The sequence below is a fragment of the Musca autumnalis genome, unplaced genomic scaffold (assembly GCF_047663935.1).
Source record: "Musca autumnalis isolate F117 unplaced genomic scaffold, ASM4766393v1 scaffold_4, whole genome shotgun sequence".
In the NCBI taxonomy this organism is placed as follows: Eukaryota; Metazoa; Arthropoda; class Insecta; order Diptera; family Muscidae; genus Musca; species Musca autumnalis.
In genome coordinates this window covers 173,419,549-173,438,510 of record NW_027411977.1, presented here as the reverse complement: position 1 = coordinate 173,438,510, position 18,962 = coordinate 173,419,549, and the positions used below count along the sequence as shown (strand labels likewise).

Genomic DNA, 18,962 nt, shown 5'->3' with positions numbered 1-18,962 from the left:
ATAGGTATACTTTTAAAATCAGAAAATCATCGAAAAGTAGGTAGAAGCAAGGCCCATTTATAGAAGGTAAAAGTGACAATCAGCTCTATTTTTACTTGTTTTGTAAATTTGGTATCCAAAATGTAATAGTGTCTACTCATGAAATTTGGACCTTCGAAATTTGCTACCATAAAATACTTCTTTCCGTCCTAAACGTGTAATAAAATGACTACGACAGTTCTGAATGCTTTATATGATTAAGCCAATGTTTACACTCTTATAATACGAAACCATTGTAGTTTACCAGTAACTATGACTATTACTGGATCAAATTAAGTGTTTTTGAACAAAGCTCAAAACTTAAGCAAAAAAAATAATTTGCGTAGGAATAATGACCGCGTTAATGAATAAACATTGGTAAAAACACGTTGATGCTAGCGAGGTTTTTTACGTTGCTATTCCATTGCTGATTTAACCATTCAAATGACGGACATCTGTGCAAAGTAAAAGTAGAAGAACACAAAATGAAGACTAGACTTCTAATGTATTACTTTTCAAAATTACCACTGCATCCACTTGTTATGGATGCTGACATTTTGAAGCCGGATTTTAGGTGCTTTTGTATTTTTTTACTTAACTGCACGCGCACTCTTGTATTTCAAAAAACCAATCATAGGATTAAAATATGTACTCGCGATTACGCATAATTTGATATGTAGCCCTGTGTAGCCCACACAGCATAACAGTAATCTACCGCCAAAGGCCAAAATTTAGTGCGATATTTTTTCTAAAAACCTATTTTTTGGTACAGTATTTACAATATTCTGTTGAGTGTGCTGGTACCCCGCGATATTTTAGTTTTTCGGCGGTCTGGATCAAATAAATAGTAAATCGTGAAAATCCATCCTCTAGAGCAGCAGAAACGGCTACTGCAAAAATTGAAAAATTTGAGCAAAATGTTTTTGAAAATATCGCGGACTAATCCGCGTTTTAAGTGGATCGTTTCCACTTCAATAAAGAAACAGACACATCACACGCGTTTGTGCGAACAGCGGTTTCAAAAAGTTTGTGGCATGGGAGCAGTATCCGATTTATCCCAAAAATACATGTATTTTTTCAAGGTTGATAGTGAAATCGGATGCGCATAAAAACTGTATGCGCTTTGTGCAAATTATACGCGTTATACAGTAGAGTTGTGCCGAAGGAACTATTTGGAACTATCTCGTTCACTTCGCAGTTCCAATGGCCCACATTTTTTCTTTGTACGAACTGCGTATACTTAACAGCACACGTTATATTTCATGTTACTCATACGTTTTGGAACTAGTACAAGGAACTAGATTACCCAACTCTATTATACAGTTATACTAAACTGTAGACGATGCTGCATCGCAGCCGCCAAAGTAAATCTTGGTAAATATATACAAACGAAAAGAAAACAATTCGTTGTATCGGGAAACCGAAATAGATGAATAACTCCTACCTATTTTTCCTACATTGTATTAAACTAACGCATAAAATAAATTTGAAAAAAACTCTTTTCTTAAAAAACATTTTTTAAATTTGCTCAACATATTTTTTGTTTTTGCAATAATATGCGAACCGCTAAACATATTTGTAAAGTTTTGGTTTCATTTGAATCTTCGATGTTTATATTAGGTACATATTTGTTTAAATAGTTTTAAGATGCATAAACAGCTTGAATTTTATTATAACATGATACAAACTGTTAATTTTTTAATTCTTTCTTATTTTCCGGGAAAATTTACAACTTTTTTACTAAAGTTGTGGGACCTCAGTAATCATATAGTACGTAGGAAGCCAATAATTAAAAGTGTTTCTCAATATGATGAGTAGCGTTATTTTAAGATTTGTTCTAATTATCAGAATTGAAACTGCCATAACTTTTGCGCGCAGCAACGGAAAGTAGTATCTCGAACATATTTGAGAATGGGAATTTTTTCTCAATCCATATTCCATAAATCTTTCATTTAGTTTAAACAAATTTTTTCAATTTTTTTTCGATGGAAAACTAAAAAATTTGCTTTTCCTCATATATAATACATTTTGGTTCAAATTTGTTCTATCATAAAGGATTTTCAAAATATATTTATGTTTTTCCTGAGAAAATTTTTAGAACGAACAATATTTTCTTTTACATTTAATTTTCAATAACAACAATGTTATTTGTCGTTGTAATTCATGCATCTACCAAATATAAATGTGCCCTGGTTGGAGGTATTTGTATAAGTAACAATTCCCACTAAAACTATAAAGTACCTGATCGTTTTTATCTGAAATCATAAGAGGAAACCCCATCAACAAGCAGACCACATGCAAACAAATCTTTTTGGAACTCTCGGAAAACCATCATCAGCGAAATTGCTAATATTGTACAGGCAATACCGTCAATCCAATTAAGCGTGGAACGTTTATTTTCTGCTATGAAGTACATTTTATCTGATCAGCGAAACCGCATGTCAGCAATAAATCTTGAACATATATTACTGTTAAAAGTCAATAGGGATTTCAATTATGAAAGTTGAGTTTTGTCCTCTCAATTTCTAAATTCTTTACTATTTTTTATACTCTGTTACATATGTTTTCACATGTGAAACTTTTATATATTCGTTAAGTTAAGTTTTTCAAAATAGTCAAGATTAATCCCATAGTCGTTGTTTTAATATTTTATTAAAACAATTTTAATTAATTAGTGGGAAAATTTTGGCTATGTTTACCAAGGGGTAAGGCAGGGAAGACAATAGTTTCAAATCACGCCACAGATCTTCATCAGTTCCCTTGTTTATTGTTTTTCAACAAGAACCTTTTTATACCCAAGTGTCAATTAATTGCTCGCTCTTTATAATCAGCTACATCGACTTCTGGACCTAATATTTGTTCAGAATGATTTCAAGTTCATAATTTATGAGTGTACAGACTCATTTTCTAAACGTAATATACACCATTCAGCTATTATAGTTGAGTTGGACATTGTAATATATTTAAAAGATTCTTGCGATTCGACTTTGGAAATGTTTGATTTCAAGCACTGCAATTTTGACTTATTAAATCCAGCTTTATTGAATGTTGACTGGTCAAATTTATTAAACATCGATGATTTAAATGTGTGCTATGATATTTTCCTTCAAAATAGTATTTACACTTGTAAGCAATGCATCCCTATCAAGACTTCAAAACCAATTAGCCATCCGTGGTATACAAAAAGGTTGCGTCACTTAAAGAATAAGCGTAATAAACTATTCAAACGCTATAATGATTCTTTAAATCCAATCATTTATAATGCCTATGTTCAATGCCGAAAGGAATTTGACTTTCTTAATAAATTTCTTCATAAACAATATATAATAAATATTGAAAATCAGATTAAGGATAATCCTGAATCATTTTGGAATTTTATTAATGCTAAAAAGCAATGTTTGGATTTTCCGGTCCCGATGTGCTATAATAATTCTGTTGCAAATAACCCACATGAAATCGCGGATTTATTTGCTTCCTACTTTAAGTCCAATCTTGAGAATTGTGACCCATTATTTTCCTATAATCTATCTGAAGATGTGTCTTCAACGCATTTAAGTTTTGGGGAGTTAACTTTGACTGATTATGATATGATTCATGATATTCAGAGCATAAAGAATTCATATACAGAGAAAGTCTTTTCCAACGCTCTATCGGAAACTGTTCAAAAACGCCACGTATGTCGGATTCTCCATTTCGAATGATGCAGATGATAGACGATCGATTTGCCAAATTAAGTGAACGGCTGATGGTAGAGTTCAAGTCTATGTTCAGGGAAACCGAGGATCGCATCCTAAATGAATTGGATAAGAGAATATGCGAACTACGATCGGATCTAAACAACGTTAATGATCGAGTGTGCCGTCTTGAACAATTCACAGATGAGGTATCAGTAATGAGAAATGATATAAAGGATTTACGTATGGAACTCCTCAGACAAGAAAACTCGCATGTATCCTGCGAAATTAGAGTTAATGGTATTCCTTTCAATGGCAATGAGAACCTGAACACAATGTTTGCACATATTTGCAACTCAATGAAAATATCTGTACCCGGTTTCAAATCTGTTCATAGGTTACAAAACAGAAACAACACCAAAAATGTTAATTCGCCAGAGGGGTAATCATTGTAAAATTTATGTCACCTTATGACAAAAATTTCTTTATGAAATCAGTAGCAGCCTATAAAAAGCTTAATGGCAGTAAGTTACTATTAAATTCCATTGGAATTAACTCAAATGCTCAGTACTATATCTCCGAAAACTTATCCAATACAAATTATCACTATTTACAAGAAGCCATACATCTTAAGAAAAAGGGAATAGTACAGGCTGCCTACACTTTTCGTGGCCTTGTGTACGTTAAGCGCCAAAACAGTAACGAGCCTATCTGCATCTATCATCCTAAGATCATTGATGAGTTTCGAAATGTGGGAGAGGCAGCTAACTTCGAATCACAGAACTAACAGACGCAAATCATTCACAATATTTTGGATAGCTTACAGTTCGTACATTAATACTAACTTTTATATTTTTAACACATTTTACTTAATTTGTTTTTATAATTATATTATTCATTTGTTTATCTTTTCATTTTCAACGTTTTTATTTAAAATTTTGTCATTTGTTTACTCTGTTACAATATGGATATCTGCTTTAATCTTACTTATATGCGCTGCTGATACCCCAACTATAATTCCCTTCACTGTCAGTGACACAAATGGGTAGTGTAGACAGTGTATTCAAAGACGTTACCAAAAATCTTGTTAAAATCCTTGCAAAACAAAGAAACGGAGTACAAATATGTCACATTAACGCACAAAGTATAGTAAATAAAACCGATGAGTTCAAGTATATATTTGAAAGTTCTGGCATTGATGTTATATGCATCACAGAAACCTGGCTTAATTCATCTATACCCGACATTTTTATCAAAATGCAAGGTTATTCCGTATTTAGAAGTGATAGAGAAAGACGTGGGGGAGGTGTAGCAATCTTCGCAAGGAACGTTCTTAAACCAAAGTTTCGTTTAAAATCGAGTAATGGCGACAAGATAGAATATATTTTTATTGATCTCAACTCCAACGATAAGAAAATGTTGTTAGGTTGCATCTATCGGACGAATAACACCATCGATTTTGGTGACTTCAATGGTATTTTGGAAACTCTGGCTCTGGGGTACCATGAAGTAGTCATGACGGGTGACTTTAATTCAAATATTCTCGTTGACCCAACTTTAACAAATAACATGTTCTCGTTTGGTTTATACCCTACCAACAAAACACGCCCTACTCATTTCTTAATTTCTGCAAACACACTGCTTGATTTATTCTTTGTGAGCAATCCAAATAATATTCTCCTTTATGATCAAGTTTCTGCCCCATGCTTCTCCAAGCATGATTTGATATTCTTATCTTATGACTTTAACATACATATAGTTGAAGAAACGTATTCTTATCGGGACTTCAGAAATATAGATTACAACTACTTAGATGATATGTTCAGTCAAATTGACTGGAGTGAATTATACGCTTTAACCACTATAGATCAGCAACTTGCTTTCCTTCAAAATAATATCATTTTCTTGTACAATGCAACTGTTCCTATTAAAACCAAACGAACCAACACGAATAGTAAGCCATGGTTTAATACCCATATCAAAAATGCCATAGTTAACAGAGATATAGCGTATTCTAGGTGGAAAAGGTTTAAAACCCCAGAACTATACGATGAATTCCGAACAGCGCGGAAAATCGTTAACACAACCATTAATTCTGCAAAAACCGATTATTATGTCAATAAATTCAGTTCAGCCCTAGACTCTAAGCGTAATTGGAAAATTATAAAAGACATCGGTATTGGTAAAACTAAAAACCTTGGACATTGCCACGAAGACCCCGATGTACTCAATAAAACATTTATTAGCATACCAACAGTACAAGCCGACCCATCTTTTTATTCCACTGATTATGTAACTCTGAATCGCACAAGTGGTGAAGGCAATTTTGAGTTCAGTTGTGTCACCCGTGATGAAGTCTTGAAATGTTTTGCAGATATTAAGTCTAATGCTATTGGTCCTGACGGTGTTGACCCAAAGTTCATTCGAATACTCATACCTCGTATTATACCATTCCTAACCTACTTGTTTAATAATATCCTTACCTCTAGCACTTACCCAAACGATTGGAAGCATGCAAAGATTATACCAGTGCCCAAGACAAACAAAGAATATAGGCCCATAGCAATTCTGTGATATTTTTCAAAAATTTTCGAAAAAATCATTCACAAACAAATCTCTCAGTATCTTCAAAGAGAATCTCTGCTAACTGATGTGCAATCTGGTTTTAGAACTAACCACAGTTGCATTACAGCACTGTTAGAAGTTTCCGAATCTATTAGGGGTGATATTGATGAAAATAAGGTATGTTTCTTAGTCCTCCTTGACCATTCAAAAGCGTTCGACACCGTCGACCACCAAAACCTCTGTTTCAAACTACGTCATTTTTTCAGCTTTACTACTACATCAACAAAGCTTATAATGTCCTATCTCACTAATAGAACACAATCCGTTTATATTGGGTCATCGAAGTCGAAACCATTAGCAGTTGGAAAAGGAGTACCTCAAGGATCCATTGTTGGTCCACTTCTTTTTTCAATGTATGCCAATGATCTCCCTGATCAACTAGTTTACAGTAGAGTACATATGTACGCTGAGGATGTTCAAATTTACTTGAGCCGCCAACTGAATGATATTAGTCAGTCCCTTGTTAAACTCAACAGTGATCTGCACAATGTGTGTGAATGGGCCAAGGCAAATGGTCTTGTTTTAAATCCTACTAAATCAAAATGTTTGATTATACACAAAAATAAAAAAATGTCTTTGCAAAATATCGACGTATATGTTAACAACGAAAAGGTTGAAGTTGTACCCACTGCCAAAAATTTAGGGGTTGTATTTAATAATTCACTCAGTTGGTCACATCACATAAACACAGCCGTTGGGCAGACATTTGCGACATTCATGTTTTTAAAAGGGGTCGTAAAGAAGATATATCTTCTTATCGATCAATTTCAAAATTGAGTGTTGTGTCTAAGATTTTAGAAAACATAATTCATGAAAAGTTGTTTTTTTGCTGTGAAATCTTTATTGATCCCTCAGCAACATGGTTTTCATAAAGGTAGATCTACGACTTCTAATTTATTTGTATATACGGACTACAGTTTTTCATCTTTTTCTGCTGGTTATCAAGTTGAAACTATATACACAGATTTCTCTAAAGATTTCGATAAAATCGCTCATGATATTCTTTTGAAAAAATTGCATGATTTCTGAATTCACTCCAAATTTTTCAATTGGGATAAATCTTATCTGGAAACAGAACATGTGTAGTTAAAATAGGTTCATTTGAATCAAAACCTTATAAATTATCCTCGGGTGTTCCACAAGGAAGCATATTGGGATCATTATTTTTTAATATCTTTATAAATGATATTTTAAATATGCCCACTTTTTGATGTATGCAGACGATCTGAAAATCTTCCTTGCTACAAAATACCAAAATGACTTTTTGAAAATTCAATCTGATTTGAATAGATTCTCTGATTGGTGTAATAATAATCGTTTGAATTTAAATGTTAAAAAATGTGTTCGTTTGTCATATTATCGTGTTCGCAATCCTTTGCACTATGAATTCACTATTGATCAGACAATTCTGAATAAGGTTGAGGAAATTGATGATCTTGGCATCATTTTTGATTATAAACTTTCTTTTACACCGCATTTAGATAAATGAATTCCTAGAGCTTAATCGTTTTTGGCATTTATCAGACGACGCAGCACAGGATTCAGTGATCCTTACACTTTTAAAATATTGTTCACTTCTATTGTGAGAGCAAAACTAGAATATTGTTGCATTATTTGGAATCCTTTTACTGCAGTAAATGTAAATAGATTGGAGAGAATACAGAAGAAATTCTTAAACTTGCTTTGTATTCATTACATTTTACACGACCTCTACCAACATATAAGTCTAGGAGTATGCTAATTGGTTTGGAAACATTGGAAAAACGGCGCAAAATGCATTAATTGATGTTTATATACGATTTAATAAATAATAACATTGACTGTCCATATCTTATGTCCAAAATATCATTTAACATTCCTCGTCGAAATCATAGATCACACAATATTTTCTCCATTGATTGTTACCGCCAGAACTATATTATAAATAGCCCGCTAGTTGGTGCTTTTCATAATTATAATAATTTAAACAGAATATCTGTTATCGATTTTAATCTTTCAAGTCTTTTAAATCTTTTTTAAATCAATTTTAAAATTAAATTATTATTGTTTATATGTTTAAATATAATTTTGCTAATTTTGTACATAATTGTATTAAAATTATAAAATTTGAAAATTAATATTATAAAATATTAGAATTTGTATGTAAGCACATGATATAATTACGTTTAAATGTATTGGGTGAATATGCAAAACTTCTCAAGTTATGAGGCAGGTGATTCCAAAGCCTTGCTACTCTAACAAGGAATGATCGATCATAGATACCGGACCAAAAGCGAGGGAGTGAGATTTGTGGATTGAGAAAATGAACTTTGAACAGATTAATTCCGGTGTACCGTTTTTAATAATTTTATAAAAGCAAGACATGACCCGAACATCTATGTACGACTGAAATCGAAGTCCCAAAAACTGCAAAGTATAACTGGAGACATGATCTCTATAATTTAAACGATATACAAATCGAACGCAATTTACGCAAAATGGAAATTACCTTGGGAAATAACGTGTCAATATGTGAACTGAAATCAAGCCTGTAATCAATATATACGCCCAGACACTAGGGTCATTATTATATGTATTCTTTTACTATCTGATGGATTTGAAAACGCAAAATAAACCAATTTGGAGGCATTAAAAATATATATTTACATTGAAAGTTAATGCGAAGAAGCTCCTCCTTGAAATTCAATCATCACTTTTAACTTTAAGTTAACCTATAACGCTATAAATATGTTCGGTAAATCCAAACAAGTTGTTTTTATTTGTTTTGGTTAATGTTTCATTGGTAGCGATCAGTAAAATTTTGCAACACTGTCAGTTCGTTTTGAAAAACATTACTCTGTAACAGAAAGTAATGATGAAATTTAAGCCATTGGGGTAATATTCCAGACTTAAAAACAATCAAATGAGATGGAAACTGCAACCAAAACAAACAAACAAAAACAGCGGATGGCATGCGCAGGGGAATTTGAAATAAATTCCAACAACACTCATACCATGTTCATACCACCATTTGAATAACGTTGTTCGCTCTCATAACAACGTACACCAATTCACCCGTTCATACGACATGGTACACAATTCATTGCAATATGATTCGTACTTTCATAAGTTTTATTTACTGATTTTAAGGAAAGTTTCAGTCAAAAGACGAGTAAAAGTAATTGATATGAACTGAAAAAATATTTGTCCTTCTTTCAGATATCTATTTAATATTAAATTATATTATTTTCATTCATGTTTTTTATTTTTTCACAATTTTGGTGTTTTCAGAACAAAGTCTTTCAGCATGCAATAAATATTTCCGTAAATGGAAAATAAAGATCAATCATTCAAAAACTCAAACAATAATCTTCCCATGGAATAAATCACTAAAGAGAGCTCCAAATAGAATGGTAATGTTTGACAATAACTCAATTGAAATTAGAGATGAAATCAAATACCTTGGTGTTACTTTAGACAAAAAACTAACTTACCGCAACCATATCAATCTTTCATGTGAAAAGGCCATCAAATCATTTAGATCACTGTGGCCTTTGTTAAACAAAAGATTTTCACTCTCTCAGCAAAATAAAAACCTAATTTACAAATGTGTGATTAGACCTATACTAACATTTGCTTCTCCAATTTGGTATAAGGCGGCTAAAACCCACATAAAAAAGTTGCAGGTAGTCCAGAACAAATGCTTAAAGTTGATAAACAAGAAACATTGGCGTTATCCCACAAGATTGCTTCACTCGGACACGGGTTACGAATACATTATGGAATTCATTAGCCGATTAAATGATAATTACTTCAATAAAATTGCAAACTCCTCTTATGAAATACTAAGAGAATGTATCGAAATAACTTAACACATACAAAGAAATTCACCAAACCTAAAAAAAATATCACAGATTATTATTCACAAGAATAATAAATCTATGTTCTTTTTTTTTTCTTCTAATGTTTGAAATTCCTAACTTATATTCAAATAAGGTTTTTTATCCTTTTTACCTTAAACCAAAATCATAATAAATTGTAATCGGTTTTGCAAATATATAAGGAAATAGTCATAAATGCTGAAATATCATATTGATAAAATCTCATACTACTGTAACATATCTATATTTTAAGATGTAATTTTTTTGATGGATAATAAATATTATAAATAAAAATAAAAATAAAAATAGAACATTTTTTAATTTTTCTATTTTCAAAATTAACGAGAGAGAGAGAGAGAGAGACCTGCCAAAAAAACTTTTTGGTATACAGACTTTCTGGCAGGCATTTGATTTCTGTTTCTAAATTTGTTTTTGCAGTTTTTCCCTGTCATAATTAATTTATTTCGATAAATTCTCTCATTTTTTAGATATCGTTCGGAGAGTAATTTAAATTGAACAATGTACAAAAATCGTTGTTCGTTCTCAAAATTTTGTATGGTAAATGAAGTAATTATATAAAAGCAAGAAGTGTTAATTATGGAATAAGAAAGTTAATACAACCTTCTTCTATTATTCATTCATTACTTTTCATATTTCATTTTCTTTTTTTTGAAAATTGTTGTGTTTTTTTAATAAATTTTAAATTCTCGCTTTTGTTAGGGATGGGACGTATTTATTCGTCGTTCAGAGAGTATTTTATAGCATGTTCCCACGAGCGTTTGAATTACTTTGTTCGCCTGTCGAACGACGTACACGAATTAACCCGTTTCCACGACACCATAATTTATTTTTTTTCGATAAATTCTCTCATTTGTTAGGGATGGGACATATTTATTCGTCGTTCGGAGAGTGTTTCTACTCGAACAACGTAGAAAAATCGTCGTTCGCTCAAAGAATTTTGTATGGGGAAATAAGTAATTTATTCGTAGTTACGGGTCGAAAAAAGAAAAGGGAACGAACGACGTACCGCGGAAATTGCACATTAACTTGAACAACGTAGAAAAATCGTCGTTCGTTCACAAAACTTTGTATGGAGAAATAAGTAATTTGTTCGTAGTTAGGGGTCGAACAACGAATAGAGAACGACATACCGTGGAAACGTCACATTAGTCTTGTGGCAAACTATGAAAATTTTCATGGAAATGTTTTTTGGGTAAAGGAAAAAGTTTTTGGGTAAAAAGGGAGAAAGGGAGCTCCTTCACCTCCTCTCTTTTCTAAAAGCTAAAAAATGTTCATGTGTTATTTTTAATGTCTGTCACAAGAGTTATATAAAATAACATTATATGGGGAAAAATCATATCATAAATATGTCACTCCTTTTTTGGACATTCTTACACCCGTAATCGTTTGTTAAAAATATTCATTCTCAGAACATGGGCCCAACTCTGTTTCTATGAAAACTTTTATAAAGGAAATAAATGTCAAATAAAAAAAATATAAAGAAAATATTTTTCATTTCAAATTTTCATAGAAGAAAAATCCAGCGCCTTCTATTTTAAGTAGTTTTTACATTGGTTATCATTAAATTATTCTATTTTGCTTTTTTAGGTATGGCCGTCGCACAGCCCTGGCTTTTGGTGGATTTGTCGCTGCTATTTTAGGAATAGTTCGATCATTCGCAACATCCTATACGTTTTTTGTTATATTCGAATTTCTGGACAGTTTGGCGTCCAGTCCACTATATTCTGTTTGTTTTATCGTAGGCATCGAGTTGGTTGGGCCCAAACGAAGAGTCCTAGCCTGCAGCTTAGTTACAATATTTTACGCCATAGGTGAAATGCTTTTGGCTATATTTGCAAAATATTTCCAAAATTGGAGAGTATTGCTTCGTATAATGTATATTCCAGCGTTGGTATTATTCATCTATTTCTGGATATTGCCGGAAAGTGTACGATGGCTATTAAGTCAAAGAAGAGAAGAAGAAGCCAAGGCCATATTGAAACGAGCTGCAAAGGTGAATAAGCGCGAACTACCAGAACATTCATTGGACAAATTGATTTTGGCAAATCGTGAAAAACTGGCAAACACAACAGAGGGAAAATTCCCCATAAAACTGGCGTTTACAACTTTGTTTTGGCGTATTGCTAACTGTTCGTTCTGTTGGATAGTAAATGTACTTGTATACTATGGTCTTAGTTTAAATGCAGTTCTTTTGGATGGCGATAAGTACAATAACTTTGTGTTTATCGCCATGGTCGAAATTCCCGGGTTCCTGTTACCACTTGTGATTATGGATCGTTTTGGTAGAAGACATTCTTTGTTTGGATGTATGTTCATTAGTGGATTATGCTGCCTAGCAACGATCTTTATGCCTAAAGGTAATTATTTTAAAATGAAGAAATGTTTATGTCAGAAAATCAATGTACTATTGTTTTTTTCAATTGATTTTAGACGAAGCAATTGGCCAATTGATTTTATTCCTCATTGGAAAGTTAGCAATCACCGCAAGTTTCCAAGTATTGTACTTTTTCACTTCAGAAATATTTCCAACTAATTTGCGCAACAGCTTATTGTCTTTTTGTTCGATGATGGGACGATTTGGATCAATGGTGGCACCGCAAACACCACTCTTGGTAAGTAAATCATATATGTATTTAAAAACGAAACTTAATACCCATTTTTTTCTTTAGGCAAAATATTATGAAAATGCACCAGCGATACTATTTGCAACAACAGCTATTACAAGTGCATGTTTGTCTTTGCTGTTTCCGGAAACGACGAATTTAATCTTACCAGCTACCATGGAAGACGCAGATAAAATTGGAAATTCAAAAGAAAAGCAACCAAATTCATATGATGTGGAAAACACACATTTATGAGATACAGATTAATAAAAAACATTGAAAACATCGACTAAAATGAGTTTGGTTTTGTTATTGCTAAAGTTTAAAATTTAAACTCAACAAATACTATACTCCCTTAAGGTTTAATATATATAGTACTAGCTGACCCGGTCCGCGTTGCTGGCCCGTTGTTTGGGTTCTCCGTGTAAACTTTAGTTATCTATCCAGCATTGATACAGTCATAATTAGGCATCCCTCTAGAAACTTCATAATATAAATCAATGTTTTGACATAAATTCCATGTAATGGTATCCCCCAAATTTAAGATATAAAATCTCTTTTATTGTACCTTTCACCATAAATTGACAGTTTAAAGCACTTTGTGACCCACAGATAATGATCGGTGCACCTTAATTAACATTGCTATATATTGGATTGTTGGTCTCGGCTGCAGAGAATTGTCAGTATAGGTCCACGTTTTGATATAGCTCCCATAGAACGGTACCGGCTGATTTTCGCTATTTTTGAGGATTTAACATAATTATCACACCGAAATGGCTAAAATTTGGTTTTAATGTAATTTAAAGAGGAGAGCATAAATATTCGGATCGACCGAAAGACACGCCTTTTTATTTGCGCTCGGTATGCAACAGTTATAGGTTCACGTTTTGATATAGCTCCCATAAAGCAGTACCTCCCGATTTTCGATAGTTTGGAGATATAGTCACTTTTGGGGGTCGTAACAGTCTTGCAGAGAATTTTCAGTATACGTCCTCGTTTTGTTATAGCTCCCATAGAAGGGTGGCGCATGATTTTCGCTATTTTTGGTGGATTTAACCTCTGGATAGTAACATCTCAAGTTATCGGAATTTCACTGTATTGCAAAATGTGGAGTTGATCGCGCTATCCCACTTATAGTTTAGTGTTCAGAGTTTATAGCATTTTTTAGGCACGCAAAATTATGTATATTATCTGAAATAATAAATGTTTGAACATTTTGTGATGACCGCGATATTTCACTTCCGCGAAGTCCATTCAGGGTCAAGACGGTAATTACAGTAGTATTGCAAACAATCTGTAAACAATACGTTCAAAAATATCATGGACTTTAAAAAAAATTGAAGGAGAACCTCCGGTCACTACACTTAGCCATATTAAAATAGCTCACGACCGCGCTATCCTAATTGTTCAAGCTAGTGTTCATATCATTTTTGTGTCACGCTTACTAAAATTATGTACATTAATTGAAATGATTAGTCCGGTCAAAATAGACATGCGTATAAGGGGGAAATAGCAAAAATTCCCACAAAGCTGAATTTTGGTGGAGAGCTAGGGTTGACCATTAGAAGCAACGTCCTAAAAGTCCCCATCGATCCCATGTGTGCAAAACAAGTTATTCGGGGTCAGGGACGTAGCCAGGATTTCATTTCGGGGGGGGCCCACCTGACCAAAATTTTGAAAGTTCATGTTAGCGAAAATGTCTTATTTAGCAAAGATGTAAACCTTATTTTACTGATGAAATAATTTTCATTACTATTTTTTAATTCAAATGGCGTAAGACTTCTTGGCCAATTTTATCTTGTTTTTAGAACTTTTTTGACAATATGTCACAGTTAATATATGGTCAAAACAATGAATAATTATTAATAATACCATATATTTTTGGGCGTATCATTTATCAAATAATTCACAACTACAGTGAATGTTATGAAATTCAGTGATATCAGTTCGGTAAGACCAAAAGAAAGCGAATACAATATAATAACATTTAATTTTCGAATATCTTAACAAAAATCCGATGTCTACTTATCACAAAGAATTTCTGAAGGCCGAGAACCAATGCTGAGAAATAGTTAGTCTATCCATCAAGAAATTCTAGCACCTAATCGCGGTTATGTAAATGACAAATTCTGTCCCCAAATCGTGCATCTGTCAATAGACTAATTTTGGCGTCTAATCGTCGGACTTCACTTATAGAAATTCTGGTTTCCTATCCTGGATCTTCTCATAAATTGATCAGTAACAAGGGAAATTCTGGAATCCAGTCTTAAATGAAATTATGTCGCCCAATCCAAGGTATATACCTGTATACATTCTCTTAGCAAAAATCCATAAACACAATTTTTCCCAATCTACATTTTTTATACTCTCAGCCTTTAGCCAAAATGTGCCTCATCGAAATAATGGGTTTAGGGCCAAAGTGTGTTTGGAAGAAATCTGTTTCAGAAAACTTGGAGTCGACTTAGCTATGTCCGTTCGTCTGGGTAGCTGCCTGGAGATCACAAATTTGGCCTTCGTGATATTTTGATCAACTTCGAAGATGGGCCGGCAAACTTCCGCTAAGTATTTCAAAAATTTTCAGCGAAGTGGAATCCTATTTGGAATCCTTTTACTGCAGTAAATGTAAATAGATTGGAGAGAATACAGAAGAAATTCTTAAACTTGCTTTGTATTCATTACATTTTACACGACCCTACCAACATATAAGTCTAGGAGTATGCTAATTGGTTTGGAAACATTGGAAAAACGGCGCAAAATGCATTAATTGATGTTTATATACGATTTAATAAATAATAACATTGACTGTCCATATCTTATGTCCAAAATATCATTTAACATTCCTCGTCGAAATCATAGATCACACAATATTTTCTCCATTGATTGTTACCGCCAGAACTATATTATAAATAGCCCGCTAGTTGGTGCTTTACATAATTATAATAATTTAAACAGAATATCTGTTATCGATTTTAATCTTTCAAGTCTTTTAAATCTTTTTTAAATCAATTTTAAAATTAAATTATTATTGTTTATATGTTTAAATATAATTTTGCTAATTTTGTACATAATTGTATTAAAATTATAAAATTTGAAAATTAATATTATAAAATATTAGAATTTGTATGTAAGCACATGATATAATTACGTTTAAATGTATTGGGTGAATATGCAAAACTTCTCAAGTTATGAGGCAGGTGATTCCAAAGCCTTGCTACTCTAACAAGGAATGATCGATCATAGATACCGGACCAAAAGCGAGGGAGTGAGATTTGTGGATTGAGAAAATGAACTTTGAACAGATTAATTCCGGTGTACCGTTTTTAATAATTTTATAAAAGCAAGACATGACCCGAACATCTATGTACGACTGAAATCGAAGTCCCAAAAACTGCAAAGTATAACTGGAGACATGATCTCTATAATTTAAACGATATACAAATCGAACGCAATTTACGCAAAATGGAAATTACCTTGGGAAATAACGTGTCAATATGTGAACTGAAATCAAGCCTGTAATCAATATATACGCCCAGACACTAGGGTCATTATTATATGTATTCTTTTACTATCTGATGGATTTGAAAACGCAAAATAAACCAATTTGGAGGCATTAAAAATATATATTTACATTGAAAGTTAATGCGAAGAAGCTCCTCCTTGAAATTCAATCATCACTTTTAACTTTAAGTTAACCTATAACGCTATAAATATGTTCGGTAAATCCAAACAAGTTGTTTTTATTTGTTTTGGTTAATGTTTCATTGGTAGCGATCAGTAAAATTTTGCAACACTGTCAGTTCGTTTTGAAAAACATTACTCTGTAACAGAAAGTAATGATGAAATTTAAGCCATTGGGGTAATATTCCAGACTTAAAAACAATCAAATGAGATGGAAACTGCAACCAAAACAAACAAACAAAAACAGCGGATGGCATGCGCAGGGGAATTTGAAATAAATTCCAACAACACTCATACCATGTTCATACCACCATTTGAATAACGTTGTTCGCTCTCATAACAACGTACACCAATTCACCCGTTCATACGACATGGTACACAATTCATTGCAATATGATTCGTACTTTCATAAGTTTTATTTACTGATTTTAAGGAAAGTTTCAGTCAAAAGACGAGTAAAAGTAATTGATATGAACTGAAAAAATATTTGTCCTTCTTTCAGATATCTATTTAATATTAAATTATATTATTTTCATTCATGTTTTTTATTTTTTCACAATTTTGGTGTTTTCAGAACAAAGTCTTTCAGCATGCAATAAATATTTCCGTAAATGGAAAATAAAGATCAATCATTCAAAAACTCAAACAATAATCTTCCCATGGAATAAATCACTAAAGAGAGCTCCAAATAGAATGGTAATGTTTGACAATAACTCAATTGAAATTAGAGATGAAATCAAATACCTTGGTGTTACTTTAGACAAAAAACTAACTTACCGCAACCATATCAATCTTTCATGTGAAAAGGCCATCAAATCATTTAGATCACTGTGGCCTTTGTTAAACAAAAGATTTTCACTCTCTCAGCAAAATAAAAACCTAATTTACAAATGTGTGATTAGACCTATACTAACATTTGCTTCTCCAATTTGGTATAAGGCGGCTAAAACCCACATAAAAAAGTTGCAGGTAGTCCAGAACAAATGCTTAAAGTTGATAAACAAGAAACATTGGCGTTATCCCACAAGATTGCTTCACTCGGACACGGGTTACGAATACATTATGGAATTCATTAGCCGATTAAATGATAATTACTTCAATAAAATTGCAAACTCCTCTTATGAAATACTAAGAGAATGTATCGAAATAACTTAACACATACAAAGAAATTCACCAAACCTAAAAAAAAATATCACAGATTATTATTCACAAGAATAATAAATCTATGTTCTTTTTTTTTTCTTCTAATGTTTGAAATTCCTAACTTATATTCAAATAAGGTTTTTTATCCTTTTTACCTTAAACCAAAATCATAATAAATTGTAATCGGTTTTGCAAATATATAAGGAAATAGTCATAAATGCTGAAATATCATATTGATAAAATCTCATACTACTGTAACATATCTATATTTTAAGATGTAATTTTTTTGATGGATAATAAATATTATAAATAAAAATAAAAATAAAAATAGAACATTTTTTAATTTTTCTATTTTCAAAATTAACGAGAGAGAGAGAGAGAGAGACCTGCCAAAAAAACTTTTTGGTATACAGACTTTCTGGCAGGCATTTGATTTCTGTTTCTAAATTTGTTTTTGCAGTTTTTCCCTGTCATAATTAATTTATTTCGATAAATTCTCTCATTTTTTAGATATCGTTCGGAGAGTAATTTAAATTGAACAATGTACAAAAATCGTTGTTCGTTCTCAAAATTTTGTATGGTAAATGAAGTAATTATATAAAAGCAAGAAGTGTTAATTATGGAATAAGAAAGTTAATACAACCTTCTTCTATTATTCATTCATTACTTTTCATATTTCATTTTCTTTTTTTTGAAAATTGTTGTGTTTTTTTAATAAATTTTAAATTCTCGCTTTTGTTAGGGATGGGACGTATTTATTCGTCGTTCAGAGAGTATTTTATAGCATGTTCCCACGAGCGTTTGAATTACTTTGTTCGCCTGTCGAACGACGTACACGAATTAACCCGTTTCCACGACACCATAATTTATTTTTTTTCGATAAATTCTCTCATTTGTTAGGGATGGGACATATTTATTCGTCGTTCGGAGAGTGTTTCTACTCGAACAACGTAGAAAAATCGTCGTTCGCTCAAAGAATTTTGTATGGGGAAATAAGTAATTTATTCGTAGTTACGGGTCGAAAAAAGAAAAGGGAACGAACGACGTACCGCGGAAATTGCACATTAACTTGAACAACGTAGAAAAATCGTCGTTCGTTCACAAAACTTTGTATGGAGAAATAAGTAATTTGTTCGTAGTTAGGGGTCGAACAACGAATAGAGAACGACATACCGTGGAAACGTCACATTAGTCTTGTGGCAAACTATGAAAATTTTCATGGAAATGTTTTTTGGGTAAAGGAAAAAGTTTTTGGGTAAAAAGGGAGAAAGGGAGCTCCTTCACCTCCTCTCTTTTCTAAAAGCTAAAAAATGTTCATGTGTTATTTTTAATGTCTGTCA

At 32.4% G+C, this 18,962-nt stretch overlaps 1 protein-coding gene across 2 annotated transcripts in view; it reads left to right on the top strand.

Moving 5' to 3' along the window:
- LOC141400551 (organic cation transporter protein-like) overlaps positions 1–13,096 on the top strand; it is a 72,056-nt gene extending 58,960 nt beyond the window's left edge. For both annotated transcript variants that reach the window (XM_073979761.1, XM_073979760.1), the window contains exons 4-6: positions 11,786–12,555; positions 12,629–12,810; positions 12,868–13,096. In XM_073979761.1, the coding sequence (XP_073835862.1) occupies positions 11,786–12,555; positions 12,629–12,810; positions 12,868–13,056 (1,141 nt within the window). In that variant the 3' untranslated portion in view covers positions 13,057–13,096. The remainder of the gene's footprint in view (positions 1–11,785; positions 12,556–12,628; positions 12,811–12,867) is intronic.
- Positions 13,097–18,962: the final 5,866 nt, after the last annotated feature.